Here is an 18,838-nt window from a genome sequence, read left to right on the forward strand (position 1 = left end):
ACAAGATGGATTTCAAGGCGAACATGAGCTAGCCTGCCAACGACTCGCTGTATTTGATGAGAGATTATTCGGTAGACCCGGACTACCGGCTCGGCTATAGACCAAGTCAATAGTAGCCCACGACCTCAATCATTATTTTCTCCAAATAAAAAAATTTCAATCACAAAATTTTGGTGGTAGATTTGGATTTCAAAACCCCCTTTCTCTCTTCTCTGCTATATTAAACTTCCTCTCTCTCTCTCTCCCCCTCGGGCTTCTTGACCTTCTCCTAAGGCATGGTCACAATGAGCATTCATTCTTTATGCCCTCCTTTATCTTATCCATCTTCAGATATTCCAGTAGCTAGAACCACCTCACCCTACTCCTCTCCATGTGGTGCCAGATGTCGATCTTCTCCTCCTACTCTTAGCTCTGCTTGTCGTCAATTTGGATGATATTGCCCTCTTCCACTTCAACCTTCACTTCCTTCTAAGGCTAGGGAGGTCAGTCTTGAAGACATAGACCTTCCAAGTCTTTTGTCAGTCAGTGCAAGTATAGACAAAGGCGAAGGTCTCATCTAGAAAGGAAGGGCGAGGAAAGGAGGAGAGAGAGGCATTGATAGGAAAGCCCTCTAGAGGATCTCGGTCATCCAAGAAAAAGAGATCAAAGATTCTTTATCTAAAAATACGCAAAATATACCTAACGGTAAAACAAAAAGTACGTTGCAATTCTATTTTTCTCCTCAAACAACAATCTTAGTCGAGGGCAGAGCAAGTAGTTGGAGAGAAAGAGAGGAAGCTGAGGAGAGAGGAGTTTTGAATTTCAAATCTTCTACCAAATTTTTGTGATTGAGACTAATATGGTGGGTTTCTATCGAACCGATGAACAGCTGAGCTGGTACAAAAGTCTTCTTTTGACACCCCAAGTCTTCTACCAGTTGATGCGAGCATAGGCAAAGGCGAAGGTCTCATTTGGAAAGGAAGGGCAAGGGAAGGAGAGGGAGGCATTGATAGGAAAGCCCTCGAGGGGATCCCGGCCATCCATCTAAGGAAAAGAGGTGAAAGATTCTTTATTCGAAAATGAGCAAAACATGCCTTATGGTAAAGTAAAAGATACACCGAATCCTTTTTTTTAATCAAAAAAAAAAAATCCCTCTATTGAACCCAGGTTCCATCCTCTCATCTATCCTGATCTTTACATCAGATAGTGGTTCCCTTCCAAATGAATCACTCGCTACTACCTTTCCCAAAAGCACGATGTGCTACCAGGTTAAGATATCATCCCTTCCCCCTTTTTTGACGAACATTTCTGTCTTCTGAATCCTACTCATCCTTGGAGTTTAAGCACCAAAGCTTCTCCGTAGAAACATTTGGGCAACAGAGCTAAAAGAAACATCCAAATAATAAAAAAAAAAACATGATAACTGCTGTTTGACATATCATAATCCTAAAATTGACTGATAATCTTATAGCATTAGATTCACAATACCAGTCAAAAATAAAATAATATTGCATGAATGCAAATAATATTTTATTATTTTATGATAAAATAATACTTATTCTCCTTCTTCGCTCTTCGTGCTCCGCGCGGCGCCACCGAGGGCTCTGAGAGCAAGGGGAAAGGGGAGGAGACGTAGGAGAGCTTGGAGGCTTGCGGCGATGGCTGGAAAAGGGGTGTTCGAGGAGATCATCGACGGGGATGTGTACAAGTACTACACGGATGGGGAGTGGAGGAAGTCGCCTTCGGGGAAGTCGGTTTCCGTCATTAATCCGACGACGAGCAAGCCTCAGTACAAAGTTCAAGGTGCTCGAGCTATTTTTAGTTTTGCTTTCGCAATAAGCTATTTCTTGATTTGCGGAGTTTTTGTAGGTATGCTGTAATGAGTTCACTAGTGGTTGGGATGCGCGACTTTAACTAGTTTTATTCGCATTTTTCCCCAAAAATGGGATTTTTGTGAGAGTTTCCTCTAAAACTTGGATTTTTTTGGACCGGATACGGGACCCTCACCGCAAGGTCCGAGGCATTCGGGTTATATGAACTTTGAAATCCCTTCTATTTTTTTCAAAAAATTCAAGATATTACATCAACCGCATTTTTCCGGCTTCTTGTAGCTAGTTTTGTGGTAACTGGAAACGATTTTCACCAGGCTTTTGCTATCGGTTTTCCAAAAAAAAATAAAAAATGGAGTGTTTCTCGTGCTCTTTTCTTTTCCTTTTGTATTTTTTTTGGATGTGGGACTGGGGCTTCCAGGCCCAAGGTTTGCGCTTTCTTTATAATTCTTTATAATTTCCAGTAATTTTATTTGATTCTCGAGGTTTCAAGGACAAGGGATTTTTATGTTTTTTCATCGCAACAATCGGATTCTTTTTTTGGGACGTGGACCACAACCCGTCAGTACAAGCTTTGAACTCCTCGTTTTCTTCAGAATTTGTTCTATTTCTTCGACAATTTCCACAAATTATTAATTTCTTTGGCCTGTAACCAGTTGCTGCATTCAATTCAGCCGTTCCCAATTGTTAGGAAACATTGACCCTCTTTCTCCGTGAAAACTTGGATTTCCTTTCTTGGACTGGGGTGATTTGGGAGCGGTTGTGACTGACCCGAGAGCATGGCGTGGTGTAGCATGCACGCAGGAGGAGGTGAACAAGGTGATGGAGTCTGCGAAGGCGGCGCAGAAGTCATGGGCCCGGACGCCGCTGTGGAAGCGGGCGGAGCTCCTTCACAAGGCGGCAGCCATCCTCAAAGAGCACAAGGCCCCCATCGCCGAGTGCCTCGTCAAGGAGATCGCCAAGCCCGCCAAGGACGCCGTCACAGAGGTAACATCACCTCCCGGGTCTCTTATCCAATATTTACGGCAATCTTTTTTTTCCTGCTTAAAATGCTTTTTTTTTTAAAAAAAAGGTGGTGAGGTCGGGGGATCTGGTATCTTACACCGCGGAAGAGGGAGTTCGGATACTTGGGGAGGGAAAGTTTCTGCTCTCTGATAGTTTTCCTGGCAACAACCGGAGCAAGTACTGCCTGAGTTCCAAGGTACACCTTCCCCCTCCTTGCCTTACTTCTTTTCTCTTATAAGAACCCTCAAGTTAAGTAGAGCAACTCAGAAGGTGCTAATTCTGTGAGACCTTTCATTCTAAGACTAGGCCATATTATTTCTGTGACAAGATCTAGTAAACCATATTTAACCCATACAGAGTAGGTCAGGTACCGTATTTAATCCTTGTGGAGCAGATCCAAAATGATCTAGTACCGGAGCAATGAATGTATAACCCTATTGATAGGTCTAAAACATAGTCAGACCGAGAGGCCAAAGCAAACACACAACATTCACTGGTTTTATAAATACAGTTTTATTTTGTTCTCCAAGTTACCGTGATGGCTCAAATAGTTTATTAAATCTTTAAATCATACATGAGCATCCAAACAGTTTGAAATAATTGACAAGCATGCATGGTTTTAAAGAAGTATTTCAAACACATTGAATGGTTTTAAAGAAGTATTTCAAACACATTGAAAGATATAGTGTTTTGAGGGTTTAATGCAAAATTATCCAAAAATTCCAATATGCCCCTTTTAAACATGACAAAAATACATAATTATGAATATACACGATTTTCAAAGATGTCCAAGAGTTTCAATGCCACAATCTTCAATTGTTTGATACAATTTACATGCATACGATGGATGTTTGGCAATAACAAAGTTATTTGCCAACCAAAGAGTACTGATATGGATGTGTACTTGCAGTGGCATGCATCCCATGCCAATCTTTTTATCGTATTTTCCAGGTTACCGTGACAGCTTAGATAGTTTATCAAATCTTCAAATCATACATGAGTATCCAAATAGTTTCAAATAATTGACAAACATGCATGGCTTTAAAGAATATTTTAGGTACATCCAAAGGTACGTTGTTTCAAGGGTTTAATGCAAATATCTCCAATAACTCTCATTCCCTTTCAAACTTGACAAAAATACATAACTATGAATATACATGATTTTCAAACTATCCAAGAGTTTCAGTGCCACAATCTTCACTTGTTTTATCCATTTTGCATGCAGACAAAGAACATTTGGCAGCAATAAAGCTTGGTTTAAGTTTTGGGGTTGTACCAATAGCTAATAAATACAGTACGGTATCATAAAGGGTGCCATATATGCCAACAAAAGAGTATGTACCCTACATGGATGTGTTAATAGTGGCACGTGTCTCATGCCAACCAATAGCCTCTCCATATCAGCTTTGCACAATATGGACCAGCATAACCTTAAACTCTTAGCATTTACTAAAAATACATGCATTTCATCCAAAAGAAGTATCTTACAATTTACAATACATAATTTTTGAAATATTTACAAATTAATTAACATAGATGCATTTTAATGAAAATTAATGCAAATAATTTCAAAGGGGGGTTTTTCATTAAATTAATGAAAAATAATAAATTATCCAATATAGATATATTCTATGAGAAAACAAGGTAGAATATTTTGAGATAAAGTCATATGCAGTCAACAATTATCTCAAGGATATGCTTTATAAAATGTAGAGTCATCATTATAGTTTAGGTAGAAGGTTACTTACCGAACATGATAAGTCGAACAAAGACTCTCCACTCAAACAAAATTCTCTAATACCTAACAATTGCAAATAATTTGCATGTCAAACATTATCTTGAGCTCTTTAATAGACGCAAGTGCCTCATTAAAACTTGTATTATTTCTTAATCTAATTAACCACCAAAATTCCAAGCAAGGCACCAATGTTTAAAATCAACAAAATAAAACTTCAAAACTTATAAAATTTAGTGCAAAATATTTTAAATAAATAGTAGATCTTATTTATGGCTAGTTTTGGGCAAATCAAGTGGCCTAAATGGACCTGTCGATTTTTGACCGAGGCTTTCTCTACTACAATAATGGCCCTGAACTATCAAAATATATCTCTAAAAATTATAATATTGGTCCTTTTGGAATTCCTACAAGATGAGGACTCCAAGGTTACAGGCCATGTTGCCAGAAATTTGCTGAAGGTAACCAATGACATAGACCTAGACCTTTTCCCCAAATCCATCCTAAAACCATATTAATCTATCAAATAATATGGTATTAGGGCTAGAAATTATCTCAATCACATCTCTGTTTGGAAGTCGGGGCCTCAAATTTGATCTCTTCTTGCCCAGAGTCATGGTCACCTCTCTCTGTAAAAGCGTGTGAGGAGAAATCTTAATAGAGATGGAGAGGGGGAATTAGGGATTTTATCCAATAGAGAGAGGTGACAAAAAAAGGGTGAAGATAAGAGAGTGAAGAAGGATTTGGATGGGGTTGGGAGAGAAAAGAGGAGGGCGAAGCTAGGGCTGGCGAGAAAGAGAGAGAAGAGAGAAGAGAATGAGAAAGAGGTGAAGAGGTAGAAGGAGGATGGAAGATGGTTGGCGGATGGTGGTGGGACAAGAGGTGTTGACAGTGGTGTGGGTGGTACTCAGAGCAGAGAAGAGAGAAAGAGGAGCGGGAGGGTGAGGGAGGGCATGTGAGCATGAGGAGGATGGGGTTGGGCCTCTCATGCGAGAGAGAAAAGCAAAGGGGGTCGCGTTGGGTTTAGGTGGGAGTTGGGCTCAACCCAAGTTGGGCCCAACCCAAGTTGGGCCCAATTTTCTGGGTCAGGACTCAGGTATTACTTCCCACGTGCATTTATTACAACTAACAATTTTGTTTTTTGAATTAATGCATTTGTTTATTAAGAAACATATTAATACAAAATGATCCTTAATTCTGAAAAGCAACATAGCAATGATGGCATTTAATTTGTTGTACAACAATGAAAACTTTTTAAAATGAGGCAGGTGAGCAAGAGAGAGAAGAGAGTGAGAAAGAGATGAAGAGGTGGGAGGAGGATGGAGAGGTGGTTGTTGGAGGATGGTGGAACAGGAGGCATCGACAATGTTGTGGGTGGTGACTAGAAGAAGGGGAGGAGGAGGATAGCAAGGGAGGGTGTGCGAGCATGAGGAGGATGGGGAGTGGGCTCTCACATGAGAGAGGGAAAACTAGAGGGTGTTATGTTGGGTTTAGGTGGGATCTGGGCCTAGCCCAAGTTGGGCCCAATTTCTTGGTCAGTTGTTACATCCACATAGACATTGCTTACAGATAACAATTTTATTTTTAGAATTAATGCATTTATATATTTAGAAACATATTAATACAATATGATACTTTAGTCTAAAAAAGTGAAAATAATAATCATGGCATTTATTTTCGTTGTACAATGATGGAGACCTTTAAAAATGACCTTAAAATATGTTCATTTAATGTTTGTTACATTGAAACATGGGGTGAGGTGAAGACCTATGCAGAGTGGAAGAGGTTTTGCTGTTGAGTTGAATGTATGTGACAGGAAGAAAGGAAAAGCAAGGAACTGAAACCAAAACATTAGTTGAAATTGAGCTGATTTTAGAAAGTTAAGGGTTAGGTTGGTTGCAAAATGCAGAAAGCTTCCACTTCAGCATTAAATACAATGCGGTCGTAGTTTTCGGGACAGCATGGTTTAAATTTTGGTGAACCCAATGATAGGACTGTCGAAACTGTCTTTTGTACACCTAACTAAAGCTTAGTTTCACAATGATCAAGTCCAGTGTAGATCTGTAAAATTCCTAAACTTTAGACTTTACTGGTACTCGCCACAGGAATTTATAGGAAGAGACATAAAGCCAACTACAACATGGTTGGGAGGGTATGATGTGCGGTTATATCTGGTTTATTGTTAGAACCAATATATCATTTTTGTATTATACTCTAGTACTTCACTTAACAAAATTTGTATCCTTTTTCGGGATTGTTGATTACAATGTCCACCAAATAGAACACTTTTCAATTTTTAAATATCCATATGCTATACTAGAGGAATATTTGACATCTCCTACACTATTTTCCACTGTATGAATCTGTGTGTGCTCTCAACGAGTGCTGAATGCTGGACATTGAATGCTTTCTGGAAATTGGAAAGAATGCACAGATTGTAGAATGGCAGATAGGGTCACTCTTGTCAGCTAAAATTACTTGATGAAGCAAGCCATTCTTCTAGAAACATGACTAGTCATAACACTCCATCTGGTCTCCTAAAGTGCTTTGCTGTTGTTTTCCTACTATTTCTCTAACATCTTTACTGACTTCTGACTTCACATATATGTCCTGCGATTCTTACGAAAGTTGAGGTCATTATGTTGCTGCATCTGATAGTTTTTCTTGGCTTAATTGTTGTATCTAACATTTGTTTGTTGAGCTTTATGATGGTCGGCATCTGATGGTGCTCTTGCATTCTTACTAGAGAATTATTGAGGTTCTGGGACAGTCCCATAAAACATGTTGAAACAAGGGAACAAACAGTGTAGACTGGAAAGGGAGCCCTCACTGAGCAGATATCTCATTGAGGGTTTATTTGGTAATTAAATATGATGAGCAAATGAAGCTGAATTGAGTTAGAACTACATGACAATATACCGTGCATGATAGTCAAGTGTAACTTCGATAAACACTATTGACTGCTCTCATTACAGCAACTTGACATTCAGATCTTCTATATGATCTCTCCCAAGTCCCAAATAAGCTACAACACCACTGTAGATAAAATATGAAAACATTGAAGCAAGGTTAGAAAACTAGGGCTACCAAGTCAGAAGTCAAGACTGTTGGAGTTTTAATTAAAAAAGATTTAAATTTTCTATCCCCTAAATTCTAGTTGTTTTAAATGCTTTAAAATACCTTTATGTGAGACGCCTCTTTTAGAAGAGTTGTGACTCTTCGAAAGAGAATGTTGATTTTCGAAAAAATACAATATTTTCAAAACATTACGTATCTTCGAAACCATCGCGTCTTTTCGGTCTTTGGATAGAGTCTATAAATAGACTCTTCTTCTACTTTTTATCTTTTTAGCTTTTCTGGGCAACTAAAGGAGTCGGTCGGATCAAGCTTCCACAACGATCATACTCGTTAGAGGAGGATCGGACTGAGCCAGATTGTTGTACCTTGGGGACAAGGTCGCCACAAACCCGCGCGTAGGGGGTGAATCACGTTCTTAGGACAACGTATATCACATGTCTCGATCCAGGCAAGCTCTTTTCAATCTTCTTTAGATTTAGTAAATTATTCTTTTATAAAATAAAAATACAGTAATTTCTAGGCAGAATAGTTTTCTAAATAAGATAACTTGGCTAGTATTGAAATATGAACAAACTTGGGCTTAGCCTTGTTGAGTCTTTCCAGACTTGGTTGAATCAATGAGTAAAAAAAAAGAATGAGTCATATTCTTAATTTTTGTTTCCACAAGACCTTAACTCAGCCAAATTGAACCACACTGCCACCAAATCGGATTGAGTCATGCTGAATTGTCACCAAGTTAGTGCTAGAAACGAACAAGAGCAAGGAGACATGGTTGTGGAAGGTAAGGGTCAAGAAAGTGATATAAAAACAAGATTCTATTCCTCTGCCAACAACAACTAGAGATGACCATGATTTTTTGTGTGTTTGAAAGAGTAGTTTAATCACAAGTGATCGGCAAGGAGACAAAAACTTCAATGCTTTCTTTTTTGTGTTAATTTGAAGTTTGTTAATTTCTAACTAAATAACTTGGCATGGTCAATTCTGATCACTTGGAATGTTGGGTAACCATTTGCTAATGCTACTCTCCCATTTGCTTTTGCATATAGATATCATTATTGAATATATAATATCTTAATATTCCTTCTTATTCTTAGAAGATTAGACCATATTAAATTCAAATTAATTGTAGATGTTTTGATCATTCAAATATTCTTTAGTTAATTATATATGAGTGTTATATATACATGTATATATGCACATTGCATATAATGTATATAGTGTGTGTATGAAATTCAGGACTTGGTTGAGTTGTTAAGCTGACTTGTCCGAGTCAAATAAATTAGTAGAGGGCAAGGTGAGTTTGAGTCATGAGTTCTTCAACCTTGCATTGAAGATAAGATTGCAACTTTTTTTTTCTTTTTTGCACTTCCCATTAACGAGCTTTATTGCATCTGGCCGCAGATCCCTCTTGGAGTTGTTTTGGCCATTCGAATCTATGATATCTAAATATTCCTCCTTATTTTTTCCACTTCTGGTTTACAAGCTTTATTGCATTTGGCTGCAGATCCCTCTTGGAGTCGTTTTGGCCATTCCACCCTTCAACTATCCCATCAACTTAGCGGTCTCCAAAATTGCTCCTGCACTTATTTCTGGCAATTCCCTTGTGCTCAAGCCTCCCACTCAGGTATTACATATTAGTGTACGCACCAAAATCTCAGTCCATAAGATGTGCACCTGTTCTGGGAAAGTTGACTCTCATTCTAAAACTTTTTCGTCCAGGGTGCTGTATCTGCTCTACACATGGTACACTGCTTTCACTTGGCTGGTTTCCCAAAAGGCCTGATCAGTTGTGTCACGGGCAAAGGCTCGGAAATAGGAGATTTTCTGACAATGCATCCTGGGGTGAACTGTATAAGGTAATGGCCTTTTGCTTTTGCAGCATTGGATTTTTTTACTGAAATCATTCTTTCATCAAGTCCTTCAGTCCCCTTCCTTTAATACTTGCTTGTCATCACAGCTTTACTGGGGGTGATACTGGAATTGCCATTTCAAAGAAGTCAGGCATGATCCCTCTCCAAATGGAGCTTGGAGGGAAGGATGCATGCATTGTGCTTGAAGATGCTGATCTTGATTTGGCTGCTGCAAATATAGTGAAAGGAGGTTTCTCTTATAGGTGATATTCTGAGCCTGCCCCCCGGCAATAATTTACTGCAGATAGTTCGCAATACTCCTTGTTTGGGTCCTTTCTAATGCCTATATATCTTAATCCATTAAAAAGGTTGAGAGACAACAAAAGTTTGCAAATAGAACATCTGCATCTACTATCAATATTTTATAATGGTAAACTAGTATTCTATATATGGAAAGCAGTCTAGATTCCAATAATTATTGTATACTTTACCCTTCTATTAACGTGGGAATTAATATTGAGGTTCTGCAGTGACTAATTTCAACTAGATAAACTGCTCTACTTTTGTTTGCTACAGTGGTCAAAGATGCACAGCTGTTAAGGTTGTCCTAGTTATGGAATCAGTAGCTGATGCTCTTGTAGAGAAGGTGAAGGCCAAGGTGGCAAGACTCACAGTTGGTCCGCCGGAGGAGGATTGTGATATCACTCCCGTTGTATCGGAATCCTCTGCAAATTTCATTGAAGGATTGGTTATGGATGCGAAAGAAAAACGAGCCACATTTTGCCAGGAGTTCCAGAGAGAGGGGAACCTCATTTGGCCACTGCTGTTAGATCATGTCCGACCTGATATGAGAATTGCTTGGGAGGAACCCTTTGGACCAGTCTTGCCAGTAATCCGGATCAACTCTGTTGAAGAAGGTATCCATCACTGCAATGCTAGCAATTTTGGGCTCCAGGTATGCAATTGCTTCTTCCTTGTTTGTTTTTTATCTTTTATTTTATAAACCTATTGCATAAATTGCAAAGCTCAGTTGTTTCATGTTATAATGCTTAAAAGTCTTGTATTTTGTTAGAAAGCAGAAAACAAAACGAGGACAAAAAAAAAGCAACTTATTTGTTGATGTGGATTTGTTTTCTTACAAGAGTATGAAAGTTTTGCTCGATATGTTTTTATTCAGTTAACCTGTATATAGTTTATGAAACAAAGTAAGGACCATCAACCTGGTCTTTGTAAGGAAAACAAAAGGATTCTGCAACAACATGCTTCTTTTGATAGACTCGATCATCAACAAAACTAGTGCTTGACTTCCCTATACTGACCCACCAAAGTTTGGGGATCACTGGCTTATGTCGAAACATATAAGAAAAGGGTTACCATATCAAGGAAACCAATTTATTATCTCTTAATGTCTATTTCTAGTTTAGTAGTAGGAGCAAGTCAGAAAGATTGAGAAATAGAACCATCTGATTTGATTCGTTCTCGATAGCCATGAGATGATCATCTTAGGGTGATCCTTTTGTCAACGGATTCTCCTATTATACTCGTAGTCTCTGAAGGATGAGAACCAACTATGTAGCATCTACATCGATAATTCAAGCATTGTATACGTTATTAGTCCGATCCTTTGTAGGAACTACCCGTAATAACGAACTTGCAAAATGGATCTTTTTAGCAGTTGATATTATTGTTTTGGGTTTCTGCATTAGGAATTCAAATGAATGGTTCCTTCCAAGGGTCTGTGATAATTATAGTACTGCCCTAATGAGATTTGGTCCTGCTCGAGCCTAATAAGGAGTGTTTGACTTGCATACTCACAAAAGAGCACATAACAGAACTTACACTTGATTTTCGCACCATGCTTGTTATCCTCGTTCACTACCATCCTAACACATTCAGGCTCTCTTTTAACAGGCTCTGTTTTTTAACATTCTCTGATGGATTTATTATTGTGAATACTGACTTATTCTAATGTGGCACAGGGATGTGTTTTTACAAGGGACATCAACAAAGCAATAATGATCAGCGATGCCATGGAGACAGGAACAGTTCAGATCAATTCAGCACCGGCACGTGGGCCTGACCATTTCCCCTTCCAGGTATAATTTCTCTCTGATAACCGTGTTATGGAGTGTATATAAAAATTCTTGCATTCCCAACTATGTCTTATGCTAACCATGATATGGCTTGTGCATTGCAGGGTCTGAAGGACAGTGGTATTGGATCACAGGGAATTACTAACAGTATCAACATGATGACAAAAATCAAGAGCATTGTTATTAACTTACCATCTCCATCCTACACCATGGGTTAAAGACTAAAGTAGACGATTTCAGTTGTTAAAATAAGTATGACAAAGCTGTCTGCCTTTTTTATCCTATTTCCAGTTACATTTTGGTGTTAATCAATAATAAATAGCAGATAGATTGTGATTAGTCTATATTGGTCTGCTATACATTTAGTTTTTGCATTTAAGAAAAAATTACATGGTTGTGAAGGGAGGCTTTGATGTATTTCTTGAGATGATGTTCCGGTGTTCCCTAAAGTTGATAAGAGCTGTTGTATTTGTTGTATTTCTTGTAATGCGAGAAAATATTATATCTGAATAGATATCTGATAGAGGCTATGGTATTTTTGAGACATTGTATCATGGTACCACAATTGTTTTGTTTTTTTTGTTGTTGTTGTTGAAAAAAGAACTTCCTTATTAGTCTCTGCATGGTACTCGTTGCGCCTATTCCTATATTAAAAAAGTATTCCCTCTATAGAGTAATTGGAAAAAGATGTTTGTTGGAATGAGGGGTTAACTGGAGAATAAGTGGTTGAATCGAAAAGGGAAAACAATAGTCACCCACTTTTCCACGGAATAGAGTTATTTGACCCCGCTTTTGTAGCAGAAAAAAGTTATCCTGGTTAAAGGGGTTTAACCCATCTTTACCGGTAGAAAGTTACTCCTCAAAAAGTGAACACCTTTGGCTGAATAGCTCCTTATTCTACCACTTAACCCAGTGTACCTCACAATCAAATGTGCACTCTGTTGCACCTGTCTTTTTCATGTTTATTAGGTTAAAATTTATGAGAAAACCTCTCTTTGGATTGATTGTCTGAAGCCAAATATGCAGTCCCAGTGTTATGCCCAAAAACTTTCAGATTCAGGCAATTGGCTTTATTGGCAAATCATTCCAGTAAAAATATCAGAGTTTATTAAAGACAATGAGTAATCTTGGTATTGTTGTACAAACTCAGGAGGCATTGGCAATGTGCAGTGAGAAGGCAAAAGCTCAACGTAGTCAATGCCCCAAACAATAACATTATGAAGTTTAGACATTTGATTGAACTTTTTCAGGTGCCGGTCCAATGAGGGACTTGGTCATGACTATTTTTTAGGGGAGGGGTTAGAGTTGGTCATGACCTTGCTGATTGTACTTGGTCATCCTATACATAATCAATGACATGCACTTAGCTCCTGGCTTAGAATTAATTCGACGATTCTTTGGAAGCTAAAGTGGGTATAGACAGCATCATCTATCTGCACAAATGACACTTCTTTATCATTTCTAGTAGATTATTTGGCAACTTTTTTTCGAAAAAAAAAAAGTATGGGAGAAAGTCTACTCCACAAGAGAAGGTTATGGCTCTAGAAGAGACGGTTCGCTGGAAATGGATGGCAACTAGAATATGTTCGATTAAAATCTTTCACAGATTCCTAAATCATGAAGGTGTTATATGACCCCTTGCACCGGCCTTTTGGTAGGCCGCTGCACCTGATAAATTAAAAAACTTTATGTGGCTAGCGGCTTGCTACAAAGAATGAGCTGAATTAGGGGGAGGTCCTTAACAAGAAAGGCTTTAGCTCTCTTTTTCATTGCCCTTTGTGTAAAGGATCATCAGATTCCATTGGTCGCCTCCTTATTAACTTCCATTATTCTGAGTATTTAGGGAGAATGGTGCTTCAATGTCTGCCTAGCCATTTGAGCTCTCAAATGTCTAAGCCTATTTGGTCCTTCCAGACTTGTGGCAGCCGATGAACGGCGAATCTATAGCACCTCTATCCTCGGAGCTGGGCTGAGCGGTGTAGGAGGGGCATCTCCTATGCGGGGCACACTCTGGGTGTGAACTGCATTCACCTCGAAGGGGATTCGGCTATTGTGATCGAGGGGATTTATGGTCAGCACACTGCGACGGACGAGCAGTTACTGCTCCACGACATTCGAAGGATCGCGGGGTTTTGTGGCTCCTTCTGGGCCACCCATGTTTATTGGGAAGCAAACAGTGCAGCTGACTGGGTGGTTTCCTTCGCGGCGCATCACTTTGGTAAATTTCTTTAGACGAATCAAGCGGATGTTTCTTGCTCTCTTCGCCAGCATCTTTTTTCTCACTTTGTTGGTTGTACTCATATGCGTGTTATGTGAGGCGCTGATGTACCCAAAAAAAAAAAGTCCAAGTCTATTTGATCCTTCTAGAGAACCAAGGGACACTCGAAGAAGTACAATAGCTCTTGGGATTTTTTGGTTATTGAGTTTCCTAGTTCATTTGGATGGAAAGAAACAACAGCAAAGAAGCTCCTCTACTTCACATCAGAAGGGAATTTCAATGTTCTTATCTTGGAGTGCAGTAGTTCCTCAAAGGTAGACTTTTAGTTATAACCTCCTTGGTAAAGATTTGTCCTCCCTTGCCTTAATGCAAACACCATCTTTGATGTATCCTTGTTGCTGCTCTCCTTAGAATCAGCTTTGTTGCAACTTCGTATCCTTAATGAAGTCAAGTGGGGTTTTTGCTCTTCTTTTCCCGCAAGAAAAAAAAATCCTATTTTTGATGAAATCCTCCCTTCCTGATTGGATTACAAGTTGTCATTCCGTTGTAATTTTCTTTTTTATAACACCCCAACAAGGATCTTTGAAAATGAACAAATGCTAAGGGTTTGATAAGGTCCCTTGCATATGACTTTTGTCATGTCTAGTGAAAATACTTGCAGTTTGTATGTCAGCTTATCATGTGAGCTGTAAGTTAAAGGCAAATTAGACAGTTGATTTAAGCTAATTTGGATGTTATTTGGGCATGGATGATTCTAGCTGGAAGCAATTAGTAATGCTTTTATCCCAGAGAAAGATTTAGGTCATGTTTGGCAGAGCTGTTAGTAGTAGATCTTTTAAAAGTAGAATTTTTTGTAGTAGAACTTTTATAAAAAGCTATTTGCTATTTGGTAACTATATTTTTGAAGTGTTGTGAAACTTTAATATGTGTTTGGTAAACAAATTGAAAGATTACTTTTGATATGACAAAATGATTATAAAAGACATTGCATATTATTATACAACAGAGCATAATAAAATATAACATATATTAATACATAAATATATGATATAGTATAATATTACTGTAATATAATATAATATTATATACTATAGCATATAATATAACATAATTTGATATTATATAACATAATATATTATTGTATTATGATATAATGTAATATAATATTATATTTATAGTATAATACAATAATAAAGGTATGAAATATTATAATTATTATCATGTATATTAATATTATTATTTTCTATAATTAATATATTTTATCATGAGTATTTTAGTTTAAAAAGAAAAAAAATTATAACTCAAAATAGCTTCTTGATGCAGCCTAAAAGTACTTTTTCAGAGAAGCTCCATTTACTTCGGAAAAGCACTTTTAGTATGCATCGAAAAGTTATTTTAATTTATAAATTTTTTTCTTTTTGAACCAAAATACCTATGATGAAATATTATAATTATAGAAAATGTCCCTTTATATTATAGAAATCTGCAGGAGTCCCAACAAAGAAAACAAATAACCCAAAAATTAGTTTCTAAAAATATTATATTTAATAAAATATTAATATATAACGATGATAATTATAATATTCATACCTTTATTATTTTACTGCTGTAAATATAATATTATATTACTATATTATAATAATATTATTATATTATAGTAATATTGTACTATATTATATATTTATGTATTAATACATATTATATTTTATTATGCTCTATTGTATAATACTATGTAATATCTTTTATGATTATTTTGTCATACCAAAAGTATTTTCTCAATTTATTTCGCAAATACATATTAAAGTTTCCCAACGCTCTATAAATGTAGTTATCAAACAGTAAATAACTTTTTATAAAAGCTCTATTTTAAAAAGCTCTACTTCCGAAAACTCTACTGCCAATAGCTCTACTAAACGGGGCCTTAGTCTTCCTTCTCCTCTCTTCCTCAATATTTTAGGAAGCTGAAATTTTTTATCGTCCAGCAATTGCAGCACAAACTATATTCCTTCTCATCATCAAGTTGTGCACCTTTTTGGGTTAGATTTGTACTTTTATTTTTTTTGGAAACTTTGTACTTGGAAACATTGAGCCAGAACCCAACTTTTCCTAAAGTATATGCAAATCTTCTGCTCCTCAGTCAATGTATGCTTTATTTGGATATAAAGAATTTGGACATGCTTTGATTCTATAATTTTGCATAAAAATCAACTCCATGGTACAAGTGCTTGTGAGTTTTTTTATCTATTCCCACCAAATTACCATTTTTCAAGAAAAATAACTTTCAAATCAATACAAATTACAAGTATTTATTTTTTAAACTATTAAGTGTGCCTTGAATTCCTTAGTCCATCCCACTTTATGATTCAGTTTGACAAATCTGGTAGGAAAACTAAGGGCAAAAAAATGATTGGGAACTTTATGCGAGGTCTATGGTGGGAAAGTATCAGATGGGGTATATTAAGGCTAGGGTTTTATTGAGAAGCAGCATTGTTCTTGTGCTCCATCCTTTGTAATGGAATCTCTTTTCCATCCTCATACGTGAATATAAGCCTGTGGCTAAACCACGTAGATTTGTACGTACTTTGTTTTTTTTCCTCTCTCTATCTTCCCATCTTCATCCTTTTGAGAGCTTTAAGTATCCTATTTTATCGAGATCCGTTCTAACCCTAACTTTCCACTGCTCCACTCAGAAAATCTCTCGTCGCCACATTCCATGTGCATTATGCATGCTTTTTATTTTTATTTTTCCCATGATGCACATGGAATATGCATGTGAATCTTGCTGTGGAGTGATATATTGATTAAGAATGATTTGAGGTGCATGCATTCTGGATGTTTGCTGAGCAATATGCCATAGCAAATCTCCCGCACATCCCATGCATAATGAAGGTGCTTGTTGCATGGTCATCATTACATCATTATGATAACATAAGAACTAATTTTTTAAATCATTTTTCGTCTATTTCTCAAAGTTAATTGATGCTATGCAATTCGACAATTGTTTTGAAAGGAACTATATCATCTCATGAATTTAATACTAAGTTTTAGGTTTAAAATTCTAGCTTGTAAATCAATGGGAAAAAGACTTCTCGCAAAGAGAGAGAAGAATGCCTGGACATTTAGGGAGAGCTGCCCATCATTGGGGGTAGTGGTGAAGAGGGCGCGACTGTTGGCGGTGGAGGCCTCTCGGGCGATTCGGTCGGATAGACATTTGATAGCTCGAAATATCTAGGGCTCCTCATCTGCTTGTGTCCATTTGGTATTTTTCATTTGGGAACCCCCACCTTCGAGTTTTCTCAAGGTCAATTTCGATATATGCGTCCTACATGGAGGTAGGAGGGGTGAGGCGGGCTTTATTGTTAGGAAACCGGACTCTGGGGTGATTGTTGCTGGGGGCTGCCACTTGTTTGATACCTCAGTGCCAGGGATGGAGCTGAGAGTGGCATGAGTTGGATCGTGCTACGTTTGGCGTGCCCTGTAGGGGTGAGAGATCCTTTTGGAGGGTGACTCGGCGACGGCCATTGGATGGATCCTACAGGTTTCCGGAGAGGTTGATAATTATCATCCACTGCTGAGAGATATCCGGGCCATAGTTTGTAGTGGGATGGTGCTCCAGGCGAAGCACGTGTTTAGAGAGGCCAATGGAGCTGCAGACTGGGTGGCCTTTTTTGTTCCCAACCATTCGAAGGACTTTTTCTCGGTAGGAGAGGTAGAGTTACCCAGTGCACTCCGTGATGTACTGTTTTTTGAATTTCTTGATTGTATCCGTACACATTATGTATGATACTCCCGTTTTTAGCAGAGAGAGAGAGAGAGAGAGAGAGTTTAAAATTTTGTTTATAGAATTTTTGATTTATTAAAATCTGGGAATGATGAAACCTTTCCATCACATGGCAAACACATGTTGCCATCTTAGATGAAAAGATGTGTGAAATATGTTTGTTTATATGGATGAACATGTATCAAGTTTCACAGGTTTAATAAATGATTGTTAAATTATGTGCGCCATTGTTTTTTTCAAAAGAAGTGCTTCTATAATTTTAATGTGGGACAAAGAAATTTATGAAAAAAAATACTCGAGGTAAGAAGTGTTTAGATTTAAAATGCCCTCCACTTTTTAACCTTGTTATGCATCACAAAGGTCATTGCATATCACTTTATCTAGCATATTGTGAACTATCTTTGTATTAATTCTCATTATTGACATGTATCGCTTAAAATTTAGAAAGTTGGTGGCTAATCTATCTCATAGATTATGGGGCCGCGTGTCAGCCATTATAACTAACTAGAGTGACAAGATTACATATTAGAAAGTAGCCATGATGACTTAATGATGCTAATGTTATCACATTTATTAAAATTGGAATGTATTTTAATAGAATAATATATTCTTGTAAATGCAAAGCTCTACTACATTCATTCAGGGTTGGTTAAATTTAAGCTTTTCTCAATCAACACTGTCAAGCAACCAAACATTTAATTGTGTCATTGTGTGAGAATCATCATCGCATACACTGAATTAGTATGATATGATAACATAACAAACAAAAATTATGTTGCAATGAATGTATTTCAGTAATTGATTTGCAAGGAATCTAGTTGTTTTTCATGCAATCTCAGCATATATTTTTCAATCACAAGCATTCAGTATATCAATCTGATATATTCTTTAGCTTATACGGGTTATTGAATAACATAGCTAAGTATCTTCATGTTGTCTATAAATAATTTTGAATTAATATATATATTTAATAACATAAATGAAAGTATCCAATTACTCTTCTTCTGATGGTAAAGTATTAAATAAGGAGTGTCTTGGTCACATGCAACACTAAAATTGCTATTTTACATCTTGATGCTATTTATGTAGATCATCAATATTTGTCAGAATTTGATTTCAAGTAAAATATCTATTTTACCCCTTTTAAAATAAAAATAAGATTAAGATGGTAATTTATTTTTTCATACAAGTTTTTTTTAAACAAAAAAATTTAAGTAATTTTTGAAAGAAACAGCATTATAGTTCTAAAGATCACATGCCTCGTATATTT

The 18,838-nt window shown here is 37.1% G+C and overlaps 1 protein-coding gene across 1 annotated transcript; it reads left to right on the top strand.

The window, feature by feature from the left end:
- The first annotated feature begins 700 nt into the window (after positions 1–700).
- Positions 701–12,115, top strand: LOC103714234 (NADP-dependent glyceraldehyde-3-phosphate dehydrogenase). Its single transcript, XM_008801419.5, has 9 exons — positions 701–1,782; positions 2,602–2,795; positions 2,881–3,009; positions 9,131–9,250; positions 9,346–9,482; positions 9,584–9,739; positions 10,053–10,431; positions 11,456–11,572; positions 11,674–12,115. The coding sequence occupies exons 1-9, from the start codon at positions 1,638–1,640 to the stop codon at positions 11,785–11,787; spliced, it is 1,491 nt and encodes a 496-aa protein (XP_008799641.4). The 5' UTR covers positions 701–1,637; the 3' UTR covers positions 11,788–12,115.
- Positions 12,116–18,838: the final 6,723 nt, after the last annotated feature.

This window comes from Phoenix dactylifera, chromosome 2, assembly GCF_051530095.1.
Source record: "Phoenix dactylifera cultivar Ajwa chromosome 2, Ajwa_hap1_PhDact_Kaust_v1.1, whole genome shotgun sequence".
In the NCBI taxonomy this organism is placed as follows: Eukaryota; Viridiplantae; Streptophyta; class Magnoliopsida; order Arecales; family Arecaceae; genus Phoenix; species Phoenix dactylifera.